The 14,666-nt window shown below is 37.9% G+C and overlaps 1 protein-coding gene across 7 annotated transcripts in view; it reads right to left on the reverse strand.

The window, feature by feature from the left end:
* The window catches only part of PATJ (PATJ crumbs cell polarity complex component), a 422,746-nt gene that overhangs the window by 328,327 nt on the left and 79,753 nt on the right, over nucleotides 1–14,666 (reverse strand). For all 7 annotated transcript variants that reach the window (XM_057298703.2, XM_034966355.3, XM_034966351.3 and 4 more), the window contains exons 15-17: nucleotides 13,234–13,368; nucleotides 8,729–8,890; nucleotides 2,527–2,658 (exon numbers count right to left, since the gene is read on the reverse strand). In XM_057298703.2, coding sequence (XP_057154686.2) covers nucleotides 2,527–2,658; nucleotides 8,729–8,890; nucleotides 13,234–13,368 — 429 coding nt within the window. The remainder of the gene's footprint in view (nucleotides 1–2,526; nucleotides 2,659–8,728; nucleotides 8,891–13,233; nucleotides 13,369–14,666) is intronic.

Consider the following 14,666-nt stretch of genomic DNA (forward strand, 5'->3'; position numbering starts at 1 on the left):
TTATTTTACATAATTTGTACAGAAACAAATGTCAGTATGTGTGCTGCTGATTGTGAGGTAAATAAGAGGAAAAGGAAAATCCTAGAATTCTATAAATTAAAAATAAAATTTCAAGAAACAATAGAAGTTACAATACATACCTATAGGAATGCAATGAAGAACAAAAAATTCTACATTTAGAACTGACTATAGATGTTTTTAAGTGTAAAGCTCAGAAGGGGGTTTTCCTTTTAACTAGGGATTAAATTCTTAAGGACTATCTAGTTTTTCTTTCCATCCTTTACTGAATTTTTTTGAGTTCTGAAACATTTCTCTGCCTTAATACGTGCACTATTCAAAATATAAAACTTACAGATAATGTCATTTAAGAGCATCAGAACAACCATTATGATATAAATATGTATTATATAAGAATGCAAATATACATAGATTCCTACAATAATAGAAATGCAAATGTACCTGAATATCTAAGACCACATCTGAGAGGTATCTTCTAAATTAAATCCCAATTATCAAAATCGATTATTAACAAATTCCCATTAAATCTGTTCATTCAATTCCAGTTAATTTTGGCTAACCTAGGCTGGGCGTGGTAGCTCACGCCTGTAATCCCAGCACATTAGGAGGCTGAGGCAGGGGAATCACTTGAGGTCAGGGGTTCGAGACTAGCCTGGCCAAAATGGTGAAACCCCATCTCTACGAAAAATAGAAAAGTTAGGAGGGCATGGTGGTGCGTGCCTGTAGTCCCAGCTACTCAAGAGGCTGAGGCACAAGAATCGCTTGAACCCAGGAGGCAGAGATTGCAGTGAACCAAGATCGCACCACTGCACTCCAGCCTGGGCGACAGAGTGAGACTCTGTCTCAAAACAGAAAACAAACAAACAAACAAACAAATAAACAAACAAACAAAAAGGTCAGGCCTATTTCTGGCTAACCTAAACTCTATTAAATCATTCTGCAAATATTTATTAACCACCCAGTGGTTCTAGATAATATAGCTACAATGGGGAGGAAAAAAAAAGAGTCCCCGCCATTTGTTTTATATACCCTAATATTAACCAATATATAAACTTGCAAACGCTTAACTGTGTTCAGATTTCTTGATAAATATATTTTCCAAAATATTTGGAATCAAGAACTTATCATTCAGTAATATTCCAAAGAGAAATTCTAAAAAGGAAGAGGGCTATCTGGCACAGAACTATGCCAGCAAAAATGAAATAGATTTCTTTTTCAGTAAATTTTAATCACACTTCCAAAATACAGAATTTAGACTGAGCACATTGGCTCATGCCTGTAATCCCAGCACTTTGGAAGGCCAAGGCAGGCTGATCACTTGAGGTCAGGAGTTCGAGACCAGCCTGGCCAACATGGTGAAAACCCATCTCTATTAAAAATACAAAATTTAGCCAGGTGTAGTGGTAGGCGCCTGTAGTCTCAGCTACTCAAGACACTAAGGCAGTAGAATCACTTGAACCAGGGAGATGGAGGCTGCATGCTACTGCACTCCAGCCTGGGAGACAGAACGAGACTCTGTCTCAAAAAAAATAAATAAATAAAATAGAACGTAATATTCTTATACAATGCTCAAACTATTTTTCTTTTAATCTATTCCTGATTGCCTTATATTAAAAAAGAATTGATTTTTAAATATCACTTGGCATTTTATGTGCTTTAACAGAGTACATTTTGCTTTACTAAACCACAATGTGTTAAGGCAGCACCAAAGTAGTAAAATATGCATCTTAAAAGTTAAGAGATTTCTTGGCAACAATTTTAATTCCCCCAAATAATCAGCAGTCTGAATATATGACAGTAACTGGTAGAACCGTACAACATAGATGTCTTGTTGTGACCTTTTACATCTCCCTCCCCCAAATGTATTGGTAACTTTACCCTAGTTATAATTGGAGTAGCTATAAATATATAAATACATAGATATTATGTATTAATATAAATGCAATATATAACTTGACCAAGAACACTTCTATTTATTTAAGCACATTGAAATTAATAGGTAAGCTAAACTATAAACCTTCATGTGAAGGGGAGGGAGAGGAGAGTACGAATTGGGAACGAATGCTAATGTGTATGGGATTTCTTTTTTGGGTGTTGAAGATGTTCTAAAATTAGAGTGTGGTGATGGTTGCACAACTCTGTGAATATACTAAAAACGACTGAACTGTATGCTTAAAATGGGTGAATTTTATGGTATGTGAAAGATATCTGAATAAAGCTGAGGAACAAAAGTCCTCCATATAAACAAGTTCATCAAGTTCCTGCTCTAAAAGCACCCATGGATATATAACTATTGCTTCCCTTATTGTCCAGTTCCTATATAATCCATCATTTTATTCACTAAGGGAGCTACTAATTTTAAAGATAACAACTGAAAGTAGTATAATATCCCATCTTTGGGATTCAGTTTTGCTTAAGTCAATAGGGGTCTTAAACAATTGCTACTTCCCATAACTTTAATACAAACCAATCACTCCAAAGAAAACACCTCTATACAGGTTCTTATACCTGGTAATCCAAAATGCTGAATCCCAAACCTTTACAATCTTTTACTAGTTCAACAATCTTGACTTCAGGGGACCACAGTGCTAATTCCCCATCATCATCTTCTTCAGTATTGACATCCATATTGTGGTCAACCTGAAATACCAAAGAAGATAAATGCTTCAAAACACTATGCTTTCAATTCTGAAAAGAATGCACACATCAAGAATCTCACAGCTTCTTCTCAAACTGAGAATTCTCTTTGGCATGCGTAGTTTTTCTTTTTAATCTTTGTAAAAGGGGCATGCTCTGGGGCACACACACTCCAGGATAAGATCTTATAAAAATTCAAGTGCTTAAAAATTCAGACTGTTCATACAGTTTTTTTTATTAATGTGAAGAATTTATTTCATTCAAAGTATTAACACTGACCTCTTATACTTCAATGAGTTCTGTCATCCCATTAGAAGCATAAAAGGAAAAATATGCAATTTAAGTAAATGAAAACATCATACAAAGTAGAAGCTTATAAGATACGTAAGTAGCAATACCTGGTTTCATAATTACAGAGAGAGACAAAGAAAGAAATATCAACACAGAGATAGGCTGGAGCAGAACAGGGAAACCACTTATGCTGGCTCCAGGAAGTTTTCAAGAAAAGCTTTACTAGAAAATAAGGTGAGACAAAAAAAAAAAATCCAAGTCTTTGGACATCATTTAAGTCTAAAACGAATAAAAATCACTGAGTTGAAATAATGAAAATCTGATCTTAGAAGAAATAGGTTAGCACAACTGCCCAGTATACAGGTCCTTTGTTACTTTTCTTGATTTTACTCCTGAAAGTCCCTCTATTCTAGACTCCCTGTCTTTTTAGGAAGAAGAGTCATTGCTATGTGGAATTCCAGGAAGTTAAATGAGAGGGTCAATGAATCTACTATGCAGAAGAATGGCTGCTTCAAAAAGCCTTCTGTTTTTATACTAATTATAGCATTGTACTGTTGTTTTCATCTGATTGACATTCCCCCAAAATACTCTAAACTTCTATCTGAAGCTCAAAAATTATCTTTTACAGCCCAAGCAATGAACAAAATACCTGGCTCCTAAGCTAGAATGGAAACTCTGTGAGGGCTACCACAGAGTTTACCATGGTTATCAGCTCAACTATATAATGCCTGGCTCATAGTAGGCACACAATAAATAGTTATTCAATACATTAAAAATTACCTATCTTTGAGTGTGTTTCTCTTGAAACTCCTTCTCAATAAAGGTACCAAGTAAATAATTTTTAAAAGTAGACTTTCTAAATCTTTGGGTAACCTCAGTAAATAAAAATGCATCATCTCTACACACATAATTTTGAAACACCAGTATAAGAGAAGCAATTTAATGTAATCAAACAAGGGAAGGGAAAAACCCTCTATAATTAGGAAAATAGCTAGTTAAAAAAATTATTTTATTTATGTATGTATTTATTCTCTTCAACATTTATTTTAGGTTCAGGGGGTATGTGTGCAGGTTTGTTATATGGGTAAATTGTGTATCACAGGAGTCTAATGTACAGATTTTGTCACCCACATAATAAGCATAGTGCCTGACAGGTAGTTTTCTCATCCCCACCCTCCTTCTACCCTCTACCCGCAAGTAGGCCCCAGCGTATATTGTTCTCTTCTTTGTGTCCATGTGTACTCAATGTTTAGCTCCCACTTATGAGTGAGAACATGTGGTATTTGGTTTTCTGTTTCTGTGTTAATTTGCTTAGGATAATGGCCTCTGGCTCCATTCAGGTTGCTGCAAAGGACATGATTTCATTCTTTTTTATGGCTGGATAGTATTCCATGGTGTCTATGTACCACATTTTCTTTACCTAGTCCACTGTTGATGGGCATTAGGTTTGTTCCATGTCTTTGCTATTGGGAATAGTACTGTGATGAACATACACATGCATCTTTATGGCAAAACAATTTATATTCCTCTGGGTATATACGCAGTAATGGGACTGCTGGGTTGAATGGTAGTTCTGTTTTAAGTTCTTTGAGAAATCTCCAAAATGCTTTCCACAGTGGCTGAACTAATTTACACTCCCACCAGCAGTGCTAAGTGTTTCCTTTTCTCCACAACCTCCCCAGCATCTGTTATTTTTTAACTTTTTAATAATGGCCATTGTGACTGGTATGAGATGGTATCTCATTGTAGTTTTGATTTGCATTTCTCTAATGATCAGTGCTATTAAGCATTTTTTCACATGGTGGTTGGCCACATATGTGTCTTCTTTTGAGAAGTGTGCGACGTGTCCTTTGCCCATTTTTTAATGGGGGCTGTTTGTTTTTGCTTGCTGTTTTAAGTTCTTTATAGATTCTTGGATATTAGATCTTTGTCAGATGCATAGTTTGCAAATATTTTCTCTCAGTCTGTAGGTTGCCTGTTTACTCTGTTGATAGTTTCTTTTGCTGTGCAAAAGTTCTTTGGTTTAATTAAGTCCCACTTGTCAATTTTTGTTTTTGTTGCAATTGCTCTTGAAATCTTCATCATGAAATCTTTGCCAAGGCCAATATCCACAATGGTAGTTCCTAGGTTTTCTTCCAGGGTTTTTATAGTTTTAGGTTTTACATTTTTTTTTTTTTTTGAGACAGAGTCTCGCTCTGTCACTCATGCTGGAGTGCAGTGGCGCCATCTCAGCTCACTGCAACCTCCACCTCTCGGGTTCATGCCATTCTCCTGCCTCAGCCCCCCCAAGTAGCTGGGACTACAGGTACCCGCCACCACACCCAGCTAATTTTTTGTATTTTTAGTAGAGATGGGGTTTCACCATGTTAGTCAGGAAGGTCTCAATCTCCTGACCTCGTGATCTGTCCCCTTGGCCTCCCAAACTGTTGGGATTACAGGCGTGAGTCACCATGCCCGGCCTACATTTAAGTCTTTAATCCATGTTGAGTTGATTTTTGTATATGGTGAAAGGAAGGGGTCCAGTTTCAATCTTCGGCATATGGGTAGCCAGTTTTCCCAGCAACATTTTCCAAATAAGAAGTCCATTCCCCATTGCTTGTTATTGTTGACTTTGTTAAACAACAGATGCTTGTAGATGTGCACCTTTATTTCTAGGTTCTTTAACCTGTTCCATTGGTCTATGTGTCTATTTTTGTACCAATACTATGCTGTTTTGATTACTATAGCCTTGTACTACACAGTTTGAAGTTGGGTAGTGTGGTACCTCTGGCTTTGTTCTTTTTGCTTAGGACTGCTTTGGCTATTTGGGCTTTTTTTGGTTCCAAAAAATTTTTCTAAACATTTCCTTAAAATTTAGAAAAATTTTAGAATAGTTTTTTTCTAATTCGGTGAAAAATGTCACAGAAATAGCACTGAATCTATAAATTGCTTTGGGCAGTATGGCCACTTTAACACTATTGATTCTTCCTATCCATGAGCATGGAATGTTTTTCTATTTGTGTCATCTCTGATTTCTATCAGCAGTATTTTATAATTCTCATTGTAGACATCTTTCACTTCCCTAGTTAGCTGTATTCCAGTTATTTTGTTCTTTTTGTGGCTATTGTGAATGGGATTGAGTTCCTAATTTGGTTCTCAGCTTGGATGTTACTGGTGTAAAGAAATGTTACTGATTTTTGTACAGTGATACCGTATCCTGAAACTTTCTGAAGTTGTTTATCAGATCTAGGAGGCTTTGGGCAAGAGACTATGGGGTAGAAAAACATTTTTAAAATTAGGATTGGTCCAGATCTTAAACTGTCACTGCAAGACACGGGTGGTCAATAACCGATCCACAGTGGATTGAACCTAACATGGGAAGAATATGAAGCTGAAAACTTGAAATGAGTGGAAACATTATGGATCAATAACCTCTGCATATTTCAGTCTGATGTGTGGAAGTGATATACTTAAAAAGAAAACACTTATGTCTTCCAACAAAAAGTAAAGTTCCAATGGCTAATACAACATGATTGATGTTTTACTGGGGCATTTAATATCCTCACTGATTAATGAGTATTAGAATTTTGGCTAAGCTGCCTAACCAGATAGAGTTTAAGAATATAAGATGGTATTAGGAGAAATGGAAAAAGAGACAGATGGAAAAAGAGCCAAGACTTTAAGAAACCACACACAATTACAAAACCTGTGTTTACAGAAATTTCAAGGCATTCAAGGTACATAAGATATTATACTGCAACCTGAAATATATCACTTTGATACAATCAATTCTGCATAACTCCTGTATTTACAGAATGGAAAGCAATCAACTAATGGGCAGGAAGGTTGACATTTAGCATAATTCAAAGCTGTTGTTCACCATTGTGGTAAAGCATGACAGACGGGGGCAGAGAGTCAGCAAGTGGGGTTTGTGATTTACACACCTTGCAAGATTAGATTAAAGGCATTGTTATCAGCCTTTAGAGGGAACCCACCACCCATATTTCATTTTGGTAAGGACAGCAAAAGTCACAAAAGTGTGGCATTTGAGTACCCTCCTTGAAATAGTTTTTACACAAGTTAAACATTTTTTTAAAAAAGAGTCAACCAATAATCAAAAATTTACCAAGCCCCTCTTATATGCCTAATATAGACTAAAAACACTATGAAATAGAAAATAATTTTAAGATATGGCCTTTGCCCACAATGAGCTGACAGTCTTCTTGGATAAACAAGATTAATACATACTAAAGTATCTATAAGACAGTGTTAGACTCTCATGTACTTCAGGACATAAGAAAACAAAAATGGATGGACTGGCAGAGACTCGAACAGCCATAGCCGACTGTTACTGAGCACTTCCCACGTACAAGGCATTGTGTTAAGAAGTTGCTCACATTACCACATTTCCTTCTTGCACAAACTCATGAGATGGGTAAGTATGATAAGTATCACCATTTTTCAAAGGAAAAATATGAACAGAAAGTCATTTGCCCAAAGATTCACAATTATGAGGTAGTAGGGGCAGGATTCGTTTCATGTATACTGAAATCCAGAACTTAAGTAAAAGGCCCCATGAATCTGAACTGGTGTTAGTGGAATTACAACCTAAAAGAGATTGAAAAGGGGGGAAAGTAGCATAAAAGATGAGGTTACAAATAGCATAAGATGGCAAAGTATGTGCTCAAAACTCTTCCAGCTGGGTACAGTTGCTCACACCTATAATCCCAGCACTTTGGGGGGTTGAGGTGGGAGGATTGCTTGAGTCCAGGAGTTTGAGACCACCCTGGGAAATATGGCAAGACCCTGACTGTATGAAAAAAATTTTTTAGTTAGCTGGGTGTGGTGGCATGTGCCTGTGGTCCCAGCTACTTGGGAGGCTGAGGCGGGAGGATTGCTTGAGCCCAGAAGGTCGAGGCTACAGTGAGCCATGTTCAAAACACTGTGCTCCAGCCTGGGGATATCCTGTTTCAAAAAAAAAAAAAAAACTCTTTTCATAATAACAGTGCTCTTTAAAAAAATAAATAAATAAGGAGTACCAAAAGCATATAAAGTGTTACTTCATTCTCTGATCTTCTGAAGGGTTTTATGGCAATTTCCAGACTCACTTTGAAATTTATCATAGAGTTTCTTTTTTTTTTTTTGAGACGGAGTTTCGCTCTTGTTGCCCAGGCTGGAGTGCAATGGCATGATCTCAGCTCACCGTAACCTCCACCTCCCGGCTTCAAGTGATTTTCCTGCCTCAGCCTCCCAAGTTGCTGGGATTACAGGCATGCGCCACCATGCCTGGCTAATTTTTTCTACTTTGAGACAGGGTTTCTCCATGATGGTCAGGCTGGTCTCCAACTCCCGACCTTAGGTGTTCCACCCACCTCGGCCTCCCAAAGTGCTGGGATTACAGGCGTGAGCCACCGCGCCCGGCTGAGTTTCATAATTTTAAGGCTCTTAAAAAGGCGAGTACATTAGATATGCAACACTCGCAAACACCTTAAACTTATATAAGACAAACTGAGTTGAACTAGAAGCCAAAAGTAATGAATCCAGGCAATTACTAAAAAAAAGATTCTCTAAAATCAAAATGCATGTGCATCAATGTTGCCAACATGTCAAGGAAAGGGAAGGAAAGAATTTTTTGATGTTAAATGAAGAGTAACAATTTGAAAAGCTATGCATTGTTGCCTTAGTCAAGCAAAAAAAGAGCAGAGTGGAATGGTTTCCCCTCCCTTCTTATTGCAGCACAGTCTTCGGGGTATCTTTGATGAATGGGCATGCCTATGGGAAATACACTATATTCATTTAGTACCTCTGTCTCAGGAAGAGAGGTTTCAGTGCACCTTGGTTCATCTACAGAAGCTTCATCATCAAACAACCTCCGACAGCAAACCAAAGTAAAAGGGGGTGGCACTTCTTTAAGAAAGGAGACTGCCTCTCGGCGAGATTTTCCATAAAGCTGCATGCCGTTGACCTAGGAAGACAAGGGGATAAGTCAGAACTGCCCCAAATGAAAAAACAAAAATATCTTATTTATATCCATCTACCAAAATGAAAATAGGACATCATTTTATTTTCCCTGTAAACAAGGGGCCTCACTTTCATTATATTATTTATGATTAAATAATATGCAAATAAAAATGTTAGAAATCCTTAAAATTTTTAAAATCTAAGGCTAAATCTTTGCATCTATTGATGGATAAAGTACAAAATGCATGCAGCGTACGCCCTTACTGGGTAAGGGATCTACCTAATTTTTTGCAGCACTGTGGTTTCTCCTTTCAATACTCCAATGTCATATTCTCTTACCTACCTCTACTCAGCTCTCCTTAAACACACTAAGGATCATTTACAGCCCTTTAAGACTGTTTCCCTTTGCATTTTCATTTTATAAGAATATCACTACAGAAATTGAAGGATGTTAAAAAAAATGTTTAATTTACTGCTTAAAGTATAGCTAATAAGTCTAGAATACTTGGCTGTCAAAATTTAACGTCAGTCCACAATATTCTTTCACATCCCATACACTCTTAATACCATCCTAGGAAAATAACTTCTATTGAAAAGAAATATACTTTTGCATCAGTTACATGCTCTGCTGATACAGCAATCAAGCATATATAGAAAATACTAAAATAATTTTTTAAATAATTTTATGCAAGTGTCTCATATGTTTAAAAGAAAAAAGTATTCTTTATTAATGATTAATCCTTGTCACCAAAAAATTATCTAAATTTCATATTACTTTTGGCACATAGTAATAATACTTGGCTCCAAAGATGATTTGGCTACATAATTCTAATTTTTCATATATATGACTTGAGCTCAAAGGGTCCTGTCAGTTCTAACTATAGGTCTCTAAGAGCTGATCTGTCTGCTACTCCCAAAAAGCTGAGGCATGAACAGAATCCAGGCAACAAATAATCTTTTTGCATCTGACTCCTACCCTCCTGGGAGGGTTTAGAAGCATTATTTGTTTTAAAGATATTTCTAGTCTGGCATTAATTTCTAATAGGTGCCGTGCTAATGTTCAGATAACTGGCCAGCCTGACTTTACTGGGAGAAGCCCTTCTACAAATCTTTCACTGCACCAGAGAGGAAGAGGACACTGGGTTGCTGGAAACCTTCAGCAGCGGGCTGAGTCTCGGGTCCACTATTCCTGGGAACCTCTCAAGCCTGTAACATATCAAGCACTTTGCCATCAAGTCAGACATATCTCCCTGCCTCTTAATTATTTACAAAGAAACCACCACATGGTAAAGAGACCCATGTGCACTTTAGGAAGCTAGCTCTACTGGTAAGTCTTCATGACAAATGAAGAGGTCTAGGCGACAGCAAGCTCAGCAGCTGATGAAAGGTTTTTCCTTGGGATAACTGCAAGTCAACCTTTACACAAGAAGAGGCAGGGAGGTACCCATCACTGGTCACACCGTATCCATGATTTCAACTGGTGTCACAGGTGCACAAAGTTCTAAAATAAACTAAATGGGTAGTAACTTATACTAAAAAAATGCACGGAGATAGAATCAGAGCAGGAATTCTACCCATACATGAGTATGAGTTTGTGTTTCACTTCAACAAATTAGAAAGTCACTTTTCAGGTTTTTATCTTGGAGTACCTTTAAATATTTATTTATCTCATTATTTATTCATTTGAATTGTCTCCAATTATTATACCAGTGCCTGGTAGTCCTCCTCACTGCTCTGTTGCTAAAGGGATTGGTCTCATTTCCCATTACCAACTCCTATCTAAGGGGATTTATAGCTGCTGTAAATAGCTGTTCTGGGCTGAGACTTGGCACAGTGTTCTAACCCCAAAGCATATTTGTGTTTCTGGTTTTAAGTTCCAAGGAGTACATTAAACACACACACACACACGACACTTTGAGTTCAGGAGTTTATTTGGCTAACTGTACTGAGACTTTTAAATTTTGTATTTTTGGTTATTCAGAAGAAGCTAATTTTTATTTTAGAATTCACAATACTTCTCAAGGTCCTTCAACTTGTGACCCTCCTGAGTGCTGTCAAATCTCAATTATCCCAAGTTTTTGACTGGAAAATGCACACACACATACACACTTTCAGAGTACAGAACATTGCACAAGTGCAGCCCCACTATTTTACCACATCCAACCATTATCCTAGACCATATAGCCTGTTAAAATGCCTTCTTCACAGTGATAATATTGCCAATACCCCAAAATGAGATAATGCTTTATAATTTACATGGATGGTATTTCATTAGATCCTTACAAGCACATAGTGAAGTGGGCATTTATTGATGAAGGAACTGATTCTCAACAAAGTCAAGTGACATGCCAAGGGACACATGCTAACCTGTGGCAATTCAGACCAAAAGTGGCTTTTCTGACTGCAAATCTGTGCTTCTTTCCTTATCCCAAGCTCTTTCACCAGATTATCTATATTTAAGAATTCAAAAAATCTTCACACTACCTTTTTATAGCACATTCTTTTACAAGGTGGTAGGCCCATGGGATCCTAGTCTTGGCTAAATCATACAGAATTCAGCTGATGGCTGGGATCACCTATACTTGCTCTACTGTGATCCAGCCAACATTTCTTTAGTGCCTACCACATACTAGTAGTGATTTATACTTAATACCACCAAATTTCACACTTAAAAATGGTTAAAATGGGCCAGGCATGGTGGCTAATGACTGTAATTCCAGTACTTTGGGAGGCCGAGGTAGAAGAATTGCTTGAGGCCAGGAATTCAAGACCAGCATGGGCAAAATAGCAAGACCCTGTCTCTGCAAAACAACTAAAACATTAGCAGGGCATGGTGGCACACAGCTATGGTCCTAGCTACTCGGAAGGTTGAGGTGGGAAGATTGCTTGAGCCCAGGAGTTTGACGCTGCAGTAAGCTATGACCACACCACTGCACTCCAGCCCAGGCAACAGAGTGAGACTCTGACTCTAAAAAAAAAAAAAAAAAAAGGAAAAAAGGTTAAAACGGTAAATTTCATGTTATATATATTTTGCCACCAAAAAAAAAAAAAAAAAAGTGGACCGGGTGCAGTGGCTCACACATGTAATCCCAGCACTTTGGGAGACTGAGGTGGGTGGATTGTTTGAGTTCAGGGGTTTGAGACCAGCTTGGGCAACATAGCAAGACCCCGTCTCGAAAAAAAAAAAAAAGTGAATTAAATTGGTTATACTCATACCTCCATTTCTCCCAAACAAATATATCTCATTTCTCAATACGTAATAACTACATACTACAGCAATAGTCTCCAATCTACAAATGATCATGTATGATATCCACAAAGATATGGCCGTGCCCAGCCAATAAGAAGAGGAAGACCAAAAAGAAAGCATAATTATTCTAATAAAATGTAGGGCATTAATCTGCAATAAGAAACCCAATACCATTCCCTTGAACACCTCTAAAAATAAGCAACTTACTACATCTTAAAACAGGACTCCAATACCCTACCCTCCCATGCTTATGACAGAATTTGATAACCAGTCATAGCACTTTTCCCTCTGAAATTGAAATTCAACCAGAATCCTACCCATTATACTCCTTTAGGTGGCTGGACACTACTAATAAATTACAATTACACACAACATGAGACCTACTTGCTATCCCTGTCATTTCACTGTGAGCAAACATAAATTTTAGAAAAAAAAAAATCTCTAAAATCAAGGCCCATGGGATTCTGATCTTGGCTAAAGCTACTAGGTTGATTCTATTGAATCCAACCTAGGGCTTCTTGTGTATCCTAACACTTGGGAGAACCCTCTTCTATGCAGTCTTTTTGTGTGACCATTCCCCAAGACCTTTCCTCTCAAGAAAGTCCTTTCAAAGCAGAGGTGCTCTAGAACTGCTTTGATTAAAGAGAGGCTGGAGAGCCTGGGCAAGTCCAATAGAGGCTGCCATTTTGAGGGAGAAGTCCCAAGGAGAAAACGTGAAAACCAGTATGCCTGAGGTCATTCAGCTGTAATCCTTGTTAGAAATAATCAATAAAACCTGCAAATAAATGTGGTTATATGTTGCGACAAGGCTCAGGGATTCAAATTTTGCTAAAAAAGAATACTAATATGCTATCAAACTTCTTTCCTAGTCATTCATTTAAATAAAGAACATCTCAGGAGCCTCAAAGATGGGGAAAATAAACTGAAAGCATAGCTACTTCCTTTATCATCCAGTAAGCTGTTTGGTTTTTTCAATCTAAGAGGCTCATATTACATTGGCATTGGTGACACTATAACTCAGGGGATTTGTGATGAGAACATGTTTTCCTAAAACTTACAAATTCTTGCCTGTGTCTTTCTTTCCCCATAAATTTTACCTCAAGCAGCTCATCTTCTGGCTGTAGGAGACCCAATGTATCAACAGGACCACCAGAAACAATTGAAGAAATATAATGGTGCCCATCAAAGGAATCCACTTCCACACCAAGCCTCAGAGTGTGAATAGGCAGCAGCTGTAGCAAAACACAAAGCAATGATCAAACATGACAAAGACACATCCGGCTATTCATCCTCCATCCAGTGCTGTTTTGAAGTGAAAAACCCCACCTCTTGAATTAGATCACCAAAATCCTAAAAGAGGACAATAACAGGGAAATTAGCTTCAGGTAAAATTATGAAGTCATTGGTCATCTTGTTCTCACTCCTCTTTTCCTTCCGGATTCCCTGGAAATGAGGAGACAGATGTATACAGTCTTACCTTCAATTCTAAGCTCCAGGCAGTCCACACTTCCGTAGTCCCCAGTATATATGCTGTGTTTCACTTTTCTATGGGACTCCCCATCCCCTAGAACATCCTAACTTTTCTTTATTATCTAATTAACTTCTACTCACACTAAATACCATGGCAGGAAGCCCTGAGTTCACGAGCCTCCATCTGGGGTTCAAGACTGCCCTCTGTACATCTCCATCACATCTCACAACATACTGGGCTTAGAATTTTTCTTTTATTTATTTATTTATTTTTTTTTTACAGTCTCGCTCTGTTGCCTAGGCTGGAGTGCAGAAGCATAGTGGTGCAATCTCAGCTCACTGTAACCTTCACCTTCCGGGTTCAAGCAATTCTCATGCCTCAGGTTCCCAAGTAGCTGGGACTACAGGCGTGCGCCACCATGCCCGGCTAATTTTTTTGTATTTTTAGTAAAGACGAGGTTTCGCTATGTTGAGAATTCCTAGTTTCTTGATTGTCCCTCTTCCACTCCTTACCTGAATGCAGAGTCTGTACCTTTAATCTCCATAACTTCAGCCCTGGAACAGTACCTGGCACTAAACATGGGCTCACTAAATGTTATTTGAACTAATCCATGAAAAATAGTGCCTCATTTAAGATGTCCTTTTCCATCTAGCCAACTTAAGTGAAAACATTTCCGATTTGGGAAAGGCAATTGTTTATCCATTCTAGGTCTGTGAGGATTCATATGGGCTGAGACACAAGTCAAGGGCTGAGAAACTCTAGCCAATGTCGAGTAAAGAGATGAGTGTCTCAGTTGCACCCATCTTTGTTGGTTGTAACAGTCAAGGGCATTCACAAAACTCCATTCCCCTGACTTTCAAAGACAGACTAAAGATTTCTCATTGTGGCCTTATAATCTCAAATACGGTAAATGGTACTCATGATGATTTGCATTTCCTGTATCAATAGTCTGATACCTAAAAAACACCAGACCTACCTCGAACTATATTTTATAAGGAGAAAACCCTACGCAGGGTGGCAGTGCATCCCCATGTGGCTCTCTTCCTCTTCTCTGTGATC

This window comes from Pan paniscus, chromosome 1, assembly GCF_029289425.2.
Source record: "Pan paniscus chromosome 1, NHGRI_mPanPan1-v2.0_pri, whole genome shotgun sequence".
Taxonomy (NCBI): Eukaryota; Metazoa; Chordata; class Mammalia; order Primates; family Hominidae; genus Pan; species Pan paniscus.